Genomic DNA, 19,588 nt, shown 5'->3' on the forward strand with positions numbered 1-19,588 from the left:
CTTTCTACCTAATTCCCTAAACTGCTGCTGCAGGACCTCATCACTCTTCCTGCCTATGTCGTTAGTACCAATATGTACCACGACCTCTGGCTGTTCACCCTCTCCCTTTAGAATGCTTTCTGCCGGTTCAGAGACATCCTGGATCCTGGCACCAGGGATACAACACACCATCCTACAGTCCACAGTTCATGTCCACAGAAGTGTCTATCTGCACCCCTAACTCTAGAGTTCCCACAGCTATTGCTCTTTGTCCCTCCCTGCTTAACAACAGAGCCAGTGGTGGTGCCACTGCTTTGGCTGCTGGCTGAGCCATTACCATTGCAGTTGTTCTGACAGCAGGATCCAGACAGTGGGTAGGAACAGAGTGCGCTGATACATTCTTTCTGCTCACAGGTCACCTGGCCATTCAAACAGGTGCATTCCTGGCACGGGTTCAAGGGGTTCGGGAAACGCTGGCCATCCAATACTACTCGCTCCTCAAGCATGCAGTCTGATGATAAAAACACAAGGTGCCTGTCACAAAGGTGCTTTACACCAGACAGCCCCACCCGTGCTCAGCATTTTACTGTCTTTCCCCTTCCCACCATTCTCGCAGTAATGTCGATTAGTAAGACTCTGGGGAATTGTACTCCAGTGAGAGTCAGTGTGTGTGGAACTGTATCCTAGTGAGAGTCAGTGTGTGTGGAACTGTATCCCAGTGAGAGTCAGTGTGTGTGGAACTGTATCCCAATGAGAGTCAGTGTGGGTGGAACTGTACCCCAGTGAGAGTCAGTGTGTGTGGAACTGTATCCCAATGAGAGTCAGTGTGTGTGGAACTGTATCCCAGTGAGAGTCAGTGTGTGTGGAAGATAAATCAGGATACCAATGGAGAAACAACATTAACCAGATCCCTTGGATATGATGTTAGAATCAGATATTTGAATGCTGAACCTTTATTTTACAAAATGGAAGCACATCATGATCAGTACATTTTTAATAGCGTCGTACGTTCACCTAGCAAAGCAGGCCGTTTTCAAGAAATCACCTGAGTTTCATGATGCTTGAGGAAGATCTGGTTGATTGTTTTGAACTGTACCTTAATTGATTTGAGGGTGTGGGTGGCTTACTGGACATCACATGGGATGGAGAAAAACTTTCAAGTTGTGAACTTGTTGGTTTTAAACGCAGTCTTCTTGGGAAACAAGCTGAGGAAGGAAGGCTCCCCTAACTGTATCTCTCTCTCTCTACGTTGCCTAAAATTGTGTGTGGCTATCAGCCTGCAGGCAGAGAACACTCAATGGAGTGTAACTGACCTGCATTTGGACTTGCAATTTGGACCAACTGGGGAGAACTCCCAGACATCCATCTTCACATGAGGAACTCCAGGTCAACAACATTGAGATTCTGTGAACTTTATTCTCTTATTTTAATACACTCATCCTCTCAAGCCCATCTCTGCAGAGAGACTCTGTTTGCTGTATGTGTGTGCGTGTGTGCCTGCTGTGTGCATGCTTTGGGAAATTCTTTAGGAAGAGATGGATAGTTATATGTCCCGATTGCAACTATGTGTTAATCAATACTTGCAACTTGCTAAAATAAATTGTTTAATGAGAAACAATTATCCTGAGCTTATTGAAAGAAGCTTGGTCAAAGTCTCTTTTATTCTGGATAGTACTAGAGTAGGTAAATTGTTGGCCATTCTGGTGAGAAAATTGAACTTTTAAATTTAATGGTATGAGTTGTGGAGTAGCAGGGCTGGATAATCTGCGCACTCCATCCATTCTGGGAGTAACAGGGGCCAAGTACTAACAAGTTGCAATTGTATGAGACACACCTTGTTCCAGCCAATCAGCTCAAACTGGCGCAGCTCCTTGATCACTTCCGGTTACTTTCTGACCTTTGACCACAGCTGATTTCACCCACTCACTATTGATTGACCTAAAGTGACCCAATTGATTTGATGATGCTCATGACTGAGTCCATGTGTCACACTGAAGGACAAGACAAGATGGGGGCAGGGTTGACTATTGCTTGCTCCCACTACCCCTCACCTCAAAGTCCGTGTGCTGCCCTTACCTGGACACTTAGCGCAACATTGACCTGCCTTCCTCTCAGGTCTGGTGCAGGTGACTGGGGGGCAGTCAGTTGGGGAGCAGCGCACTGTCCCACTCTGTCAGGTAAGAAAACATCAGATGCGGTTCAAAGGGCAGCTCACATAGTTCACCAAACCCAATCAGTTGCTTCAAAGATAGACAGATTCTTATCTCCCACCTCTCACCAGCATCAATACCCACTCTGCTCCAAGAGATTTCCGGACAAACAAACTGATTTCACAGTCACACGTCCAAAAACACACAGGCACATACACATAAAGACACTTACGTCAGACTCCTATTTATTGACTACAACTCGGCCTTCAACACCATTATTCCTACAAAACTCATCTCCAAACTCTGGGGCCTAGGGTTTGGTTCCTCCCTCTGCATCTGGATTCTAGACTTCCTAACCCTCACAGACTGCAATTAGTAAGGGTAGGCAATGACACCTCTTCCACAATTATCCTCAAAACTGCAAGGCTGTGTCCTCAGCCCCTTACTATACTCCTTATACACTTATGATTATGCGGCCAAATTCCACTACAACTCGATTTCCAAGTTTGCTGATAACACCACCGGAGTGGGTCAGATCTCAAACAATGATGAGACGGAATATGGGAAAGAGATAGAGACTCAGATGAATTGGCGTGACAACAATAATCTCTCCCTCAATGTCAGTAAAATGAAGGAGATAGTCATGGATTTCAGGAAGCATGGTGGAGGATATGCCCCTGTCTAAATTAACGTGGATGAAGTGGAAATGGTCGGCAGCTTCATGTTTCTAGGTGTCCAGATCACCAACAACCCGTCCTGGTCTCTCCACACTGACGCTATAGTTAAGAAAGCCCACCAATGTCTCTACTTTCTCTACACCCTAGGTATGACTGCAACACTACATTCTGCGCCCTCTCCTTCCCTTTTTCCCTATGTACTCCATGAACAGTATGCTTTGTCTGCATAGCGTGCAAGAAACAGTACTTTTCACTGTATCCCAATATATATGACAATAATAAATCAAATCAAAAAACACACACACAATCCAATGTCCACACACAGTCCAACGCCCACGCACACTCCGACACCCACGCACTGTCTGACACACACGCACAGATACACGCACAGTCCGACACCCACGCACTGTCTGACACACACGCACAGATACACGCACAGTCCGACACGCGCACACACAGTCCGACGTGCACATAGTCGCAGACACGCAAACTATCACACTCACACACAAACATGCACACACAAAAAGTCCAACACACATACCTGTAACATCTGACATACCTGACAGTGACAGTTCTGACACGGACTGTCCGGGTCGATGAATTCCTGCCCATTCCTGTACTGTCGCTGGTTATATGTGCATTGGTCACAAGACAGGCAGCAATCACCTAGGAAACAAGTACTCTGGCAAATTAGATTAAAAATCCCCAGTCCCACTAACTGTAAACCCGGATCCCGACCCTTCACCAACCCCATGACCCATCGCCCCAATACAGCAGGCGAACCTCCCGAGTCATCACCCAACCTCCCCACAATTGTATTCGACCCTACATCCAACATTCGCACCACCTCCCACCCCCTGGCCCTTATTCTTGTCCCATTGGTGGGTGCATAGATATTTTTTAGTTGAGCTTGATTTTAACTGTGACACATACCGTTGTTTGAACTTGGGTGCAGACAGGAAACAGGTGGGCACTGCCTTAATCTGCAGGTGATGTTACCATTAACACAGGTACAAGTGGTGCACTGGTTCTCCTCCAGCTCCCACTCCACTCCATCTTCATACTCCAGCCCCTGCACAATACACACTGACAGGAAAAAAAACACACAAAACCTAAATATAAATAGAGCTTATTAAGTATATTTATATCCATATCAAAAGGTATTCAAAATTGCCTGGGGGCTGGACAGACTAGATAAAGATGTTCCCATTGGTGGAAGGATCGAGAACAAGAGGTCTCAGATTGAAGATAACTAGAAATAGAAGCAATGATGCCATAAGGAAAAATATTTTCACACAGCGTGTCATGGAGTCATCCAGTTAAAAAAGGGTCCTTAGACCCAACGAGTCTGCACTGACAATATCTATCACTAAAGGCGTGCTAATCCAATTTTCCTGCACTTATTGAGTGGTTAGGGTCTGGAATGCACTGCTTGGAGAGAATAGTGGAGGCAGGTTCAATCAGGACATTCAAGAGCGAATTGGGTTCTTATCTGAAAAGGAAGTGTACTCACTTAGCAGGTACACTGTGCAGGCTGAGGGGAGAAGGCGGGGCAAGACACTCGGTAAATTGTTCCTGTAGAAACCTAGTACGAGCACAATGGTTGAATGGCCTCCTCCTGTGCTCTAAAACCTAACAATTCTGTGATTCTGAATTGTGAGCAGGATTTTCAGAGCAGGTTGTTTTCTGTGGATTAGCTGGAAACCTCTGCAGTAAGATGGAGCCCTTAATAAGAAGATTTCTTTTTCTCAGCTTTGTAGTCACAGGGTATTAACCAGGCAGAGAAATGCCTCAAGAAACAGCCATGTAGTTATAATAATGTTGAGTTAACACAGAGTAGTGGAGGTATGCATTCTACAAGTGGTGCTCCTCATTTGTTGTCTTCATGTTTTGGGGATCAGTTTACTCTTTCAGAGGGTCACTGACCTTGCCACACAGCGCTCTCTACCAAAAAGCAGATAACAAATGTTGGAATTTAAGACTTTTCTGATCAACAGCCACTTCAGCAACCCAACCAAGGCACAGGGTTAGGTAGACTTCAGCTTGTGAACTATGCCTGAACCAAGTTCGACAATCTCTGAATGTCTGAATTCAGAGATCAAATTGCTGCGTTCTCAGACTGGATTCCTGGGTGATGTCTTGTCCCATCCGGTCATGAGTGCTGAGGACCAGCTGGTGCCCAGGCCTCATCCTTGTCCCTTCTGGGTGCCCTTCAAATCGGTGTGAACTTGGAAACTGAGAATAAAAGGGTCATTCCCCTCAAATCAACGCATTGAAAATAATTGGGACACGTGGGGGATTTCAGGGGAAAGGAAGAATTGGTTTTGGGGACATGCAAGGGACGGGGAAGGGACACAGGGACAGGATCAAGGATATGGGGGGATTGGTGGGGACATGGAGGAGGGTCACTGCGAGGGGGCAGGAGAGCAGAGTCAAAGATATGGGGATCGAGGACAAAGTTGGGGTCAGGGACATGGTAGAGTGGTGAGGAGTTGGGATTGGATTTTCTTACTCTTGCAGTTTAAGCCATCAATTCAAAGACTGATTGAAAGGCTCACATACCTTTACACGTGGGGCAGCACTGGCCTGGATCTTGGAATGAGTTACTGCAGGTCAGTGGACGACAGATTTCCTCCTGACACCGTACATTTCCATTCTAAGGAGCAAACATTTCAGACACAGTATCAGAATGTTTGTGTCATTATCTCAACAATCACCTCCAGCCACCAAAACCCCTTCTCCCCACCTGACCTCTTTGCAAGCTCCACTCCCTTTACTTGTTCCTCTAGCCAGCAAGATACATTCTCTGGAATTCTTCCTCCCTCAGTACTAACCCCTCTGAATGTGTTGTGCTCCCTCAGTTCAACCCTTCTAATAAAATAGCATCCCTGAGTACCTTCACTCTGACAGTGCAGCTCTCCCCCAGTACTGTCACTCTGACAGTACAACACTTCTGGAGAGTCAGTTTAGCTCAGTACGCTGGTTCGTAATACAGAGTGACACCAACAGTGCAGGTTCAATTCCTGTACCAGCTGAGGTTATTCATCAGGTTAAATCACCACAAGTCAGCTCTCCCCTTCAAAGGGCAGAGCAGCCTATGGTCATCTGGGACTATGGCGACTTTACCTTTACAATGTTGAGGTGCAGAGTATGAATACATCCCTATCTGTGAGGAAGCAAGAATACACTTTTGCCCTTGTAGATATCTGTACACTACCGCATAAAGAAACACAGAATAATTGCACAAGATCATGTACTCACTGAGCAGGTACACTGAATGCAGGGTCCACCAAAAGTGGGGTGAAACGTGCGGCCATTGCCAATGAGGATACTCTCGTACTCGCACACTGAATGGGAAAACACATCTGATCATGGTACAATATTGCTGCAAAACATTTCTACGCAAGTGTTGTATCAGCTGAGTTTTATTTTGGATTTTATGTTGTATCACTGAGATAATCTCAGGTTTAACATTCCCGACAATTCCAAAAGCAGGTCTGTCATGGTTCAGTGTGAGAATTCACTTGCCTGATATTGAGGTTTTTAAAAAAAATTCATTGGATGTAGGTGTCACTGGCTGGGTCAGCATTTATTGCATTTGAACTGAGTGGCTCGCCAGGTTGTTTCAGAGGGAAGTTAAAGTTTGTTGTGGGTCACATATAAGCCAAATCAGGTAGGAATGGCAGATTGTCTAAACGACATCAGTGAACCAGATGGGTTTTTACGACAATCAACAATGGTTTCATGGTCATCATTAGACTTTTAATTTGGTTTGTTATTGAATCCAAATTTCACCATCTGCCATGGTGGGATTCAAACCCTGGTCCCCAGAGCATTACCCGGTGTCTCTGGATCACTAGTCCAGTGACAATAGCATTATGCCACTGTCTTCCCAACAATGCGAGCCAGGGATTCAACAGAGAGCCCCTACCCCTGTACCCTGACTGACTGGAATAAGTCGCATGTCATCACAACATCCTCCTGCCTTTAGTGGGTGAGTGAAGAGACAGTTCAGACTCAGCTCAGGGACTAAGCCAGATCATTTTTGCTTAACAATCAACAAGTAAATCAACAGTATTTGTTTATTTACAAATTTTATACTGATCTCCTCAAAACATCATCGATGTTTCTCCTTCAATATCAAAATAATCTTTGAAACTTGGTAGCAGTTGTATAGAAAATAATAAAAAGGTCTTCCATTTCCATAGTACCTTGCTCAATCTCAGGATATTCCAGAATGCTTCCTAGTCAATTCTGAAGTGTAATACGGACATACAAAATTGGAGCAGGTGAAGATCATACGGTTCATTGAATCCGCTCCACCATTCAATATGATCATGGCTGATTCCAGGCTTCAACTCTAATTCAACTCCTGCAGCCCATCCTTTGACTCCCCGAGACAGCAATATTTGTCTATACCATATTCAATGAAGGAGCATCCTGAGCTCTCTGGGGAACGGAATTCCAAAGATTCACAAGCCTCTGAGTGAAGAAATTTCTCCTCATCTCAGTCCTAAATGATCGGCTCTGAAATAACTCCTGAGGCTGGCATTGAATTTAGATTTATTTATATAGTCGGCAACACTCTGACAGCTACTTCCTCGTACAGAGTATAAATCTGGAGTGCATTATATACACATGCAAGACTCCCTGATTGGATAGGTCATTACTGCCTTAATCTAAGAGATCCACATCTCGGGCCTTGTTAAAGTTATTATAGGCTCCTGGTCCTGAAATGGCACTCCCTTGTTCTAGATTCTGCAGCCAGGGGGAACAACCTCGAGGTGCCTATCTACTCTGTCAGGACTCTTCATAATCTTGAATGTTTCAATGAGATACTTAACCCTAACAGCACTGCGGGTGTACCTACACCACATGGACTACAGCGGTTTCAGAAGCCAACTCACCACCGCCTTCTCAAGGGCAATAAATGCTGGTCTATCCAGCGATGCCCACATTCCATGAAAGAATTTTTAAAAATGCAAATTCTCTAAACCCCAGAGAATAGAGACCCAATTTGCTCAACCCCTCAGGAAGTTGACAGAGAGGCGGCTTTAATGTCATTTGTGGTGGGATATTATCAAAGTCAACAGTGCGTAACTGTGAAAGTTACACTGCTATAGTTACATTTGTGCTTTAATATGGGAAATTGCCTCAAAGCATTTACTCCTTTAGGGAAACCTATTGACCTGTTCCAAATGCTTTGAATGATATGGCTTCTCCATCCAGGGCATTAGCAGAAAACAACTGCATCATGTTAATGTGACACAGCAACTTATGCCCCACAGAAACTGCTTGCAGTGAGCAATTTAACTCTAAATAGGCTGAGGCTATAAAGATAAAATCTACTGAATATTCTGTCATAGATAAAAAGTATCATGTTTGCAAGTACTTGCAGTGTACTGTGGAGAAACATCCAGATGACAAGAATTTTGAAGATCATGGAATGGTTGCTCGATTCTGCAAACTCGCCAGTTTATATTACTAACCAATCCTAATTCCTATTCGATTCTACAACTCCAACTGCCCTTTTTACTTAAGTTGCTCATTATTGTCTCAGTGGGTCTGCGTTGGACATCCTGATGAGTTGCTTGTTAGACACCTTGAGAGTTAAGGGTCAATAAGACAAACCTCTTTGTATCTTCGAGCTATGTGTTTTCCTATGTGAACAAGTCAAATCTGACTTAGTGACGTTAATGTACAACTTGCCTTCAAGTGCTCATTTGAAAAAAACACATGGCTGTGATTATGTCAGCCACAACAGATCAAAACTTTAAGGGCCAGGATAATACACATAGGCAGATGGATCAATTAGTACAGAAAGTTAATGGTTGATAAAGTCTGTTCTTCAGAGGTTGGAGAAAAGTTAGGTTAGAAAATCTTGTTCAAGGGAAGCAGCTTTGAATAAACAACCACAACTGTTTAGAAGTTAGTCTTCAAAGGATTTGAGAATGAACATATTAAGAGATCTGATCTGTTTCATGTACTTTTGATCTTGGCAAAATATGGTATATAAAAGGAACACGGTTTTCAACCGTTCTTCAGAAGGCATGCAAGATAGAGGACAAAGCTAAAAGCTACTCTGAGATGAACCCTCATCATAAACAGCAACAAAGTCTGTTTTGTATACAGCATGACAAGGTTTCCAGTACTGACATGAAGCAGATTTTGTTAAACTGCAGAAAAATGGTGGTTGAATGATAGCAATCTGCTCATGTGTGTTTAGGGTTGTTTCAGTAGGAGTCGGTTTTGGGGTTTCAGTGGGAGTCGGTTTGGGAGTTTCAGTGGGAGTTGGTTTGGGGGTTTCAGTGGGAGTTGGTTTGGGGGTTTCAGTGGGAGTCGGTTTGTGGTTTTTGGGGTTTCAGTGGGAGTCGGTTTGGGGGTTTTGGGGTTTCAGTGGGAGTCAGTTTGGAGGTTTTGGGGTTCCAATGGGAGTCAGTTTGGAGGTTTTGAGGTTTCAGTGGGAGTCAGTTTGGGGGTTTCAGTGAGAGTTGGTTTGGGGGTTTCAGTGGGAGTTGGTTTGGGGGTTTCAGTGGGAGTCGGTTTGTGGTTTTTGGGGTTTCAGTGGGAGTCAGTTTGGGGGTTTCTGTGGGAGTCGGTTTGTGGGTTTTGGGGTTTCAGTGGGAGTCAGTTTGGGGGTTTCTGTGGGAGTCGGTTTGGGGGTTTTGGGGTTTCAGTGGGAGTCGCTTTGGGGGTTTCAGTGGAAGTCGCTTTGGGGGTTTTGGGGTTTCGGTCGGAGTCGGTTTGGGGGTTTCAGTGGGAGTCAGTTTGGGGGTTTTGGGGTTTCAGTGGGAGTCGGTTTGGGGATTTTGGTGTTTCAGTGGGAGTCGGTTTTGGGGTTTCAGTGGGAGTCGGTTTGGGGGTTTTGGGGTTTCAGTGGGAGTCGGTTTGGGGGTTTTGGGGTTTCAGTGGGAGTCGGTTTGGGGGATTTGGGGTTGTTTCAGTGGGTGTTGGTTTGGGGGTTTTGATTTTTTTTGCATTGTTGATTAGTTAGGTGCATGTTCTAAAGATTTATTACAGATTCTTCTATCCATAGAGTAAGTCCACCAGCATGAAACCCCCAGGTTACCATGGTTACTTACTGTCGCATGATGGGCAGCACTGTCCAACCAGATTGGCCGGATGACTACAGCGAACAGGTGGGCAATTCTGATCCATTCGGTCACATGATACATTGCCAGCCTATCAGGTAAGAGAATAGCAATACCATCAATAGCAGAGCAGATGCAACAATCCATACTCTTGAGTTGGAGCAGACAATGTCCATCTGTGCCCCTATTACACCCAAAAGGTGCAATCAAAGATCAGAAGACCGCAGGATGGTTCTGATAATATCATCAACACTTGTTACGACAAACTTAAATCTCATTCATCCCCAGTCCAACCTAGCAGCACCCCCCCAGAACCCAAACTCAGCAATACACAAACCGAGAGACCGCATAACCACAACACAGGAACACACAAACCGAGAGAGCGCAGAACCACAACACAGGAACACACAAACCGAGAGACCGCAGAACCACAACACAGGAACACACAAACCGAGAGAGCGCAGAACCACAACACAGGAACACACAAACCGAGAGAGCGCAGAATCACAACACAGAAACACACAAACTGAGGGAACACAGAACCACAACAGAGGAGCACACAAACTGAGGGAACACAGAACCACAACACAGGAACACACAAACTGAGGGAGCGCAGAACACAGGAACACAAACTGAGGAAACGCAGAACCACAACACAGGAGCACACAAACTGAGGGAGCGCAGAACCACAACACAGGAACACACAAACTGAGGGAGTGCAGAACCACAACACAGGAACACACAAACTGAGGGAGCGCAGAACCACAACACAGGAACACACAAACCGAGGGAGCGCAGAACCACAACACAGGAACACACAAACCGAGAGACCGCAGAACCACATCACAGCAATACACAAACTGAGGGAGCGCAGAATTACAACAGTTGGTGATCAGATTGTTTCAGACTTCAAGCCTCCAACATCAGTTGACTTTCCTATCTGTGACCTTTCCATTGAGAGGGGTTTGTGAGAGTGGTGGGTAACCAGAAATAAATCAGAATGTGGCTGGCCAAACAGGGAACACTGTCGATTAACTCCATCTCGCCAAGTGGTGGCATGGAGGAGGGGGAAGGAAGGGAGCAGCGGGAGGGAAAGGTGGAGGTGAAGTGTGGAAGAGGGTTGGAATGGTGTGGGGGATGGTGGATGGGAGGAATGGGAGGATAGAAGAGCTGGTGTGGAGGATGGGAGATAGGGTGAAGTGGAGGGGAGGAGTGGCATTGGAGGAAGAAGGGAGAATGTAGGAGAGGGGGGAAGGAGGGGAGGCAGGGTGTGGTTGGAGGGGAGCTGGGCCCACATTATATGGGCAATTCCTTCCCTGTGATATTTCCCCATTATTTGTGCGTTTTCTGTGGGATTCAGGCAAGACGGTCAGATAGTGCATGGTTTCCTGTACTCACCTGACAATGACACCTCATACAGGGATTGGACTGAGGAATGAAGATCTGCCCATCATTGAAAGTCTGAGACTGGTACTCACACTGCTCACACCTATCAGGCAAGACAAACAGGTCATAGCTCACTGTCCACAACTGTACTGAACCATCTCTAACTCACCAACAGGATACACCTACCAGACACAACAACTACACTGGGTGTGGTACTGATGCACACACAGACCCGGATTACACTGGGTGTGGTACTGACACACACACGGACCCGGATTACACCGGGTGTGGTACTGACACACACACGGACCCGGATTACACTGGGTGTGGTACTGATTCACACACAGACCCGGATTACACCGGGTGTGGTACTGATTCACACACAGACCCGGATTACACCGGGTGTGGTACTGATTCACACACACAACCGGATTACACCAGGTGTAGTACTGATTCACACACACAACCGGATTACACTGGGTGTGGTACTGACACACATACAGACCCGGATTACACCGGGTGTGGTACTGACACACACACGGACCCGGATTACACCGGGTGTGGTACTGACGCACACACAACCGGATTACACCGGGTGTGGTACTGATGCACACATTGACCCGGTTTACACTGGGTGTGGTACTGTTTCACACGCAGACCTGGATTACACCGGGTGTGGTACTGTTTTACACGCAGACCTGGATTACACCGGGTGTGGTACTGATTCACACACGGACCCGGATTACACCGGGTGTGGTACTGAGCTTCCTCTAAAAACCCAGACCTTGAGAGCAGGGCCCCTCCATGAGGACGGTGCGGGGATTGAGTTGAATACCTGAGGCAGCATTCCCCTGTTTCCTGCACGGGATCTTTACAGGCCACAGGCTGACAGTTCACTGGCTTGCAGCGAATAACTCCATCCTAGAGAAAAAACAGGAAACATAAAACAATGCTGAGTATGTCCCACAGCACCCCCACCCTCCCTCCCTCCCCACAGCACCCCTCCCTCCCTCCCTCCCCACAGCACCCCCTCCCTCCCTCCCTCCCCACAGCACACCCTCCCTCCCTCCCCACAGCACCCCCACCCTCCCTACGGAGGTCCCACCCTCCCCATGGAGCCCCCCGCCCTCCCCACGGCACCCCCGCCCTCCCCACGGCACCCCAGCCCTCCCCATGGCACCCCCGCCCTCCCCCACGGCACCCCCGCCCTCCCCCACGGCACCCCCGCCCTCCCCCACGGCACCCCCGCCCTCCCCCACGGCACCCCCGCCCTCCCCCACGGCACCCCCGCCCTCCCCACGGCACCCTAGCCCTCCTCACCATCTCTTAGGATGGTGATTTTTTGATAAATCAGTATGGAGAGAGTTTTGTTCTGTATCTAACCCATGCTGTACCTGTATTACATTCCATAATGCTCGTGTCCCTCATCTGAAGCAGTATGAAGAGCAGATTGTAACAGTGATTAAAGAGGCAATGAAGGCAGAGTGCTAGGCTTGTTTCATAAGGAAATCTCTTACCAGACATCTGCAATCTGCACATGGATCTCCAGTGGACACCTTCTCTCCACTCAGATATTCCTGTCCATCGATAGAACAATCTGCAGAGAGTGAGAGCTAGGGAATTACTCACAGCATTTCTGAATTCTCAAGGGCCTGTGTCCGAGTCTGAGTAAGTGTGAGTGACAGGGGCGGAGGAGCAGAGTCTGATTGCTGGAGACTGAGAAAATTGCTCCTTAAATATTGTGACAACCAAAGTCATTGGGCAGAATTTTATGAGACTTTTTCTAGCGTGAAAACGGGAGAGTTGCTGATCCATTTTTTGGGCGGGTTTTCACTCCCAATGTTATGCACTTGTCTTAAAAAATATGGTCTCGACAGTTTCTCGCTGTTAAAGGCAGCGGGCGAGGCCTAATTCACCAGAGAGCCTGCAGCTCAGATCGGAGCCGCAAACTGCGCATGCACAGGAAAAGCGGAAAACCCCCCAGCTATGCTGACAGAACCCCTCCCCCCGCCAGATATAGCCTCCCCCTCCCTCCCACAGACATTGGAGACTGCTCCCCAACATTACTGACCCCCTTACCCCCCCACATCCCACACCAGACCCCCTTTCATATGGCCCCTTTATCACCCCCATGGCCCCAGTGGCTGACTGACATGACCCTCTCTCCCCCCTGCCCCCACGATCATCACAAGCATAAATCCCACTCCCCTCCATCAGCACACCTGCAAGTGCTGACTTGGCTTCCCCTCCATGGTAACAAGACAAACTGCATTAAACTCACTGGAATGCTCTCATGGACGAGTGACTCGCCTGCAGCTGATCTGCCCTAACAAGGGAGAGCGCTATAAAAACCCCAAGGATGGAGAGACAGGCAGGCAGTGCAGGAAGATGGCCTTGAGGAAGACAACCCCCGATTTTCTGATGCTGATTTGACCAGGTTAGTGGAGGCAGTGGAGGCAAGATGGGCTACCCTCTTCCCCCCCGCAGGACGCCTTCCCAGAGGAAGGGATGGAAAAGCAATCTGGGAGGCAGTGGCAGCATGCATTAGTGCCAGGGCACTGGCCAGGGGAACCAGGAAGCAGTGCCATAAGAAACTGAATGACCTCATCTGGGCAGCAAAGGTGAGTGTTTTACCTCTTCTAGCATCTTCCCCCTAAATGACCACCAGACCCCCACCCCACCCCCAGCACCCTGCATGCTTTCAGCACGTGACCCCCAAGCACCTCCCATCTCCCACCCAAGAGTATCACAACCCTTGCCCTCTGAGGGCCACCCCCTGAAACCCTGAAGCACCCGTGCCATCAGATTTTACATGGCTCCTTCTGACCCCATAGGAGAATACCCATAATCGCCAGGACAGGGCGAAGACAGAGATGGTGTGCCTGAGATCAGGGTCCTCACCCGCTTTGAGGAGTGGGCACTGGGGCTTGCGGGAAAGGAGGGTCTGCGGACCATTGGCGACAGCATGGTTGGGCTGGAGCGTAGAAGTGAGCACCTGCCAATTCTCCACTTGGAGAAATCTCAAGTTAAGTTGCATGCAGCCCAGATTCCTCTCCCTCCCTTGCACTTAGCCTCGTGTCCTGTGTTTCAGGAAGGGACCCCGATGCGCCTGGGCCTTGTGGCATCATGACTCCCACTGCTGCTCCTACTCATCCCGCCCCTGACAGCTTGGAAGACTCGTTGGATGAAGGGACCGCTGAGGCCGGCACCAGTTTTGCGTCAACTTCCACCACACAACTCACCATCCCAGAGACTCTCAGATTGGTGGGTGCAGTTAGTGGCAAGGCATCTGGGTCACTCTGTGGGGCGCTGATGCACATCGGGTGGGGGAGGGAACGTCCGAGGCCTCAAGCACGCGGGGGCCTGCTCGAGGCGAGGACTCACGCAAACCAGCTGGAGATGCAGCATCAGAGCCAGGGAATGCAGGAGGGACTGACAACAACACTGGACCAACTGCGGGGCTGTTGAGAGGATTCCTAAAGCTTTCAGGCAGACCAGGCGTGTCTTGCCTGGTTCCCAGGCCGACACTGCAAGGGTGATGTCTGCGGTGGAAAGCCTGGGGCAGGAAATCCTCATCATGAGTGGCAGGTTCCAAGCGATGTCCAAGTCGCAGCGGAGTCCCAGAGGGCCACAGCCGAGTCATAGCTGTGGCCATAGCTCAACAGGCTTCTCAAGATTCTCCGGCTTAGAGGCTCGAGAGCTTGCAGGAGACCCAGCGGGACAAAGCTGAGGCATAACGGGCTATGACAGCAGCCTTTGAGAATGTGGCCTAGTCACAGAGGGTCATGGCTAAGAGGCTGCAGACTGTGGCCCCTCTGGCCCGACTCAGAGGGCCATCGCAGAGAGTTCGACCACCACGGCAAGAGTGCAGGTGGTCTTCCAGGATTGGCAAGGCCTGGTGATGCTGGAGCTTCAGGAACTCATTGCAGAAGCACCGCCATCCCATGGAGTGATCCAGGGACCCACAGGAACCCTGAGGGAGGAGGAAGGGCTCGAGCCCATGCCAGGGCCTTCCAACCAGGAGACTGCAGCTGTGGCTACACCTACTGACTGCCCCCTTCCTGACACTGGGGCATTTCAGGGCAGCAGGATGAAGAGGATGTCATGGATACGTCCCTGAGGGAAGCCGGCCAGGGGCCTCAAGGTCCAGGCCCTCCAGAGGACGATCACCAAGGGCATCACAGGCCACGGGGCCCGGTAGGCAGCTGGCCACCTCCACCTCTGATGTATATCCTGGGAGACACAGACATCGTGGTAGGCCACATAAGGTGAATCAAAGCTGACAAAGGGTCATCTGGATTTGAAACGTCAGCTGTTTTCGCTCCTTACAGATGCTGCCAGACCTGCTGAGATTTTCCAGCATTTTCTCTTTTGGTTTTATAGAGGGGGTGTTTTCCTGACCAAACCGGCTGCAGCGAACGAGGTGGTTAAGGCGGGTGAGTTGGGACAATTGGTAGTGAAGCTCGCCAATGACATTGTGATGAATGCAAAAAATGCAAATTGACATTTTGCCCATTTTGGGGGGGCTCCCAATCGTGCCAAATTTTTTTTCTCGTAAAACGGGAATGAGCGCAAAAACGGGCGCCATTCCCGCTAGTCGCATCACGCCCAATTTTACGACATTTTCCTGCCACAAAACAGGCGCGATGAGGTTGTAAAATTCATTGTCTTCGGTTATTGCTACAAATTGTGTTTCGTAACGACAGACTCCGTCCCTCTCTCAAGCAACTGTCTGAGGCTGAAACACAGTTTGCAACCTTGGTGTCTTTTTGACCCCGAGGCACCTCTTTGACTAGATACTTGTGCCAACAAGAAGACCACCTATTACTATCTATGTAACACTATTTACCTCAAGCCTGCGTCAGTTAATCAGCTGCTGAATCCCTCATCCATTGTTTTGTTATATGGAGATGTGACTATTCCAACACATTCGTGGCTGACTTTTCACATTCTACCCGAGGTGTCTATGTCCTTATTCATACCCAGTCCCATTCACCCATCGCTCCTATGCCTGCTGACCTACATAAGCTCATGATTAAGCAATGCCTCGATTTTACAATTCTCATCCTTGTTTTCAAATTCCTCCATAGCCTCACCCCTCTCCATCTCTCTAATCTCCTCCAGCGCCGCAGTCCTTCGAGATATCTGCGCTCCTCTAATTCTGGCCTCTTGACTATCCCTGCATTGGACTGCTCCACCGTTGGTGACCATACCTTTAGCTGCCTAGGCCCTAAACTCTGTAATCCTCTTCTTAAATCTCTCCTCCTGTTGCGCTCCCTTTCCTCCTTTAGGATGCTCCCTCTGTGACCAAGCTTTAGACCATTTGCCCTAATGTCGCCTTGCGTTGGTCGGTGTCAGGTTTTGTGTTATGGTTCTTGCGTGAAACACCTCAGAATGTTTTACTATGTTAAATATGCTATATAAATAATTTGTTGTTGAGAGTGTGATCGAGTGTGAGAGAGAGTGTGATCGAGCGTGAGAATATAAGTGAAAGAGAATGTGATTGAGCATGTGAGAGAGTGAATGAAAGAGAGTGAGTGGATGATTGAGTGTGAGAGTAAGAGTGTATGATTGTGTGAATAAGTGAGTGTTGGCGAGTACGAGTGATTAAATGAATGCGTGAATGTGGAGAAGAAGTATTGTAGGTTTCCATTGTACCAGATCTTCTTCATTGGATGCATCTAAATGAATACAGATCTCACCAACACAAAGGGGGCAGCAGGTCCCATATTGAGGTGGGGCAGGATTTTTGCAGTTGGTCTGACACTGTTTCTCTTCACACATGACTTGCCCTTCCTGCAAAACACAAATGGGAATATTTCACTTTGTTTCGGAAGTTTGCTCTGCACCTTTCCTGAAACTGCTGATTCTTCACTGAAGAGAGATTCCAAAGGTAGCCACCAGTTCACCCGACTGTCCACTTTGCACTGTGAACGGAGCGGCGTTCCATTACATGCAGATGTGCATGTGGGAAGATACACAAGCACACAATCACACAATCCACGATGCGAATGATAGCTAATTCTTTCACCACCAATACCCCAAACCCACTGTAGTAACTGCCATCTCTCACTAACACTCCCACACACTCACATCACTGCCATCTCTCACTAACACTCCCACACACTCACATCACTGTCATCTCTCACTAACACTCCCACACACTCACATCACTGTCATCTCTCACTAACACCCTCACACACTCACATCACTGTCATCTCTCACTAACACCCTCACACACTCACATCACTGTCATCGTTCACAAGCACTCCCACACACTCACATCACTGCCATCTCTCACTAACACCCTCACACACTCACATCACTGTCATCTCTCACTAACACCCTCACACACTCACATCACTGCCATCTCTCACTAACACCCTCACACACTCACATCACTGTCATCTCTCACTAACACCCTCACACACTCACATCACTGTCATCTCTCACTAACACCCTCACACACTCACATCACTGCCATCTCTCACTAACACTCATGCACCTGCCAGTTGAGATCAGTGAATCAGGACACAGCAACGATCACAATCAACTCACAATCCTCTCTGTGCCTGAGCACAACGCCAGGGGGTGCAATTACTCAGACATCTGACAGAGGGCACATTATGTTTCTTACAATGCCACACAATCAGAAGCTAGAATTGTAAAGCTGGGCATTTTGCTTTTCAGAGGAAGCAGATATAGAGCAATGAACAAAGCCACTGGCTTTGGAAATAAAGAAACTGTCAACAAATCAATTCCTCAGTAATTAATTGCTGAACTTGCCCTCATCAAACACATGCAAATGTGACAGGGGTCCTCAGGAGGGCATCACTGTGCCATTCAACAGCCCCAGCAGGAAACACTGGTGAGAAACTTCCTTCTGTGTTAAATCGTGTCCTTTCATCACTGAAACCTGCCAACTACTACAAGCAATTAAAGCAGCAATTTAAAGGGAGAGGTTTACTGTGTACCTAGACCTGTGCTGTACCTGTCCTGCGGATGTTTAGTGCTTACAGTGTAGACAGAGTTTTACTCTATCTAACCCTGTGCTGTACCTGTCCTGGGAGTGTTTGATGGGCATGATGTGGAGATGCCGGCGTTGGACTGGGGTAAACACAGTAAGAAGTCTCACAACACCAGGTTAAAGTCCAACAGGTTTATTTGGTAGCAAAGTTTGCTACCAAATAAACCTGTTGGATTTTAACCTGGTGTTGTGAGACTTCTTACGATGTCTGATAGGGACAGTGTAGACAGAGCACTACTCTGTCTCTAATCCTGTGCTGTAGTTGTCCTGGGAATGTTTGATGGGGACAGTGTAGCGGGAGAGCTTTATTCTGTATCTTCTCTGTGCTGTACCTGTCCTGGGGATGTTTGATGGTTACAGTGTAGACAGAGCATTACTCTGTATCTAGCTGATTTGATTTGATTTATTATTGTCACATGTATTAACATACAGTGAAAAATATTGTTTCTTGCGTGCTATACAGACAAAGCATACCATTCATAGAGAAGGAAACGAGAGAATGCAGAATGTAGTGTTACAGTCATAGCTAGGGTGTAGAGAAAGATCCACTTAATGCAAGGTAAGTCCATTCAAAAGTCTGACAGCAGCAGGGAAGAAGCTGCTCTTGAGTCGGTTGGTACGCGACCTCAGACTTTCGTATCTTTTTTCCGACAGAAGGTGGTAGAGAGAATGTCCGGGCTGCGTGGGGTCCTTAATTATGCTGGCTGCTTTGCCAAGGCATCGGGAAGTGCAGACAGAGTCAATGGATGGGAGGCTGGTTTGCGTGATGGATTGGGCTACATTCATGGTTTTTTGTAGTTCCTTGCCGTCTTCGACAGAGCAGGAGCCATACCAAGCTGTGATACAACCAGAAAGAATGCTTTCTATGGTGCATCTGTAAAAGTTGGTGAGAATCGTAGCTGACATGCCAAATTTCCTTTGTCTTCTGAGAAAGTAGAAGCATTGGTGGGCTTTCTTAACTATAATGTTGACATGGGGGGACCAGGACGGGTTGTTGGTGATCTGGACACCTAAAAACTTAAAGCTCTCGACCCTTTCTACTTCGTCCCTGTTGATGTAGACAGGGACATGTCCTCCTTTATGCTTCCTGAAGTCGATGACAATCTCCTTCGTTTTGTTCACAGTTAGGGAGAGACTATTGTTGCTGCACCAGTTCATCAGATTCTCTCTCATTCCTGTACTCTGTCTCGTCATTGTTTGAGATCCGACCCACTACGGTGGCGTCGTCAGCAAACTTGAAAATCGAATTGGAGGGGAATTTGGTCACACAATCATAGG

The 19,588-nt window shown here is 47.8% G+C and overlaps 1 protein-coding gene across 1 annotated transcript in view; it reads right to left on the reverse strand.

Moving 5' to 3' along the window:
- LOC144488175 (uncharacterized) overlaps positions 1-19,588 on the reverse strand; it is a gene marked incomplete at its 3' end in the record, with an annotated part of 87,167 nt that overhangs the window by 17,240 nt on the left and 50,339 nt on the right. The window contains exons 17-27 of the mRNA XM_078206198.1: positions 16,986-17,079; positions 12,801-12,880; positions 12,119-12,204; positions 11,296-11,386; positions 9,889-9,988; positions 6,068-6,153; positions 5,369-5,462; positions 3,740-3,892; positions 3,366-3,472; positions 2,056-2,149; positions 317-490 (exon numbers count right to left, since the gene is read on the reverse strand). Of these exons, the coding sequence (XP_078062324.1) occupies positions 317-490; positions 2,056-2,149; positions 3,366-3,472; positions 3,740-3,892; positions 5,369-5,462; positions 6,068-6,153; positions 9,889-9,988; positions 11,296-11,386; positions 12,119-12,204; positions 12,801-12,880; positions 16,986-17,079 (1,159 nt within the window). The remainder of the gene's footprint in view (positions 1-316; positions 491-2,055; positions 2,150-3,365; positions 3,473-3,739; positions 3,893-5,368; positions 5,463-6,067; positions 6,154-9,888; positions 9,989-11,295; positions 11,387-12,118; positions 12,205-12,800; positions 12,881-16,985; positions 17,080-19,588) is intronic.

This window comes from Mustelus asterias, unplaced genomic scaffold (assembly GCF_964213995.1).
Source record: "Mustelus asterias unplaced genomic scaffold, sMusAst1.hap1.1 HAP1_SCAFFOLD_1352, whole genome shotgun sequence".
NCBI classification, from domain to species: domain Eukaryota; kingdom Metazoa; phylum Chordata; class Chondrichthyes; order Carcharhiniformes; family Triakidae; genus Mustelus; species Mustelus asterias.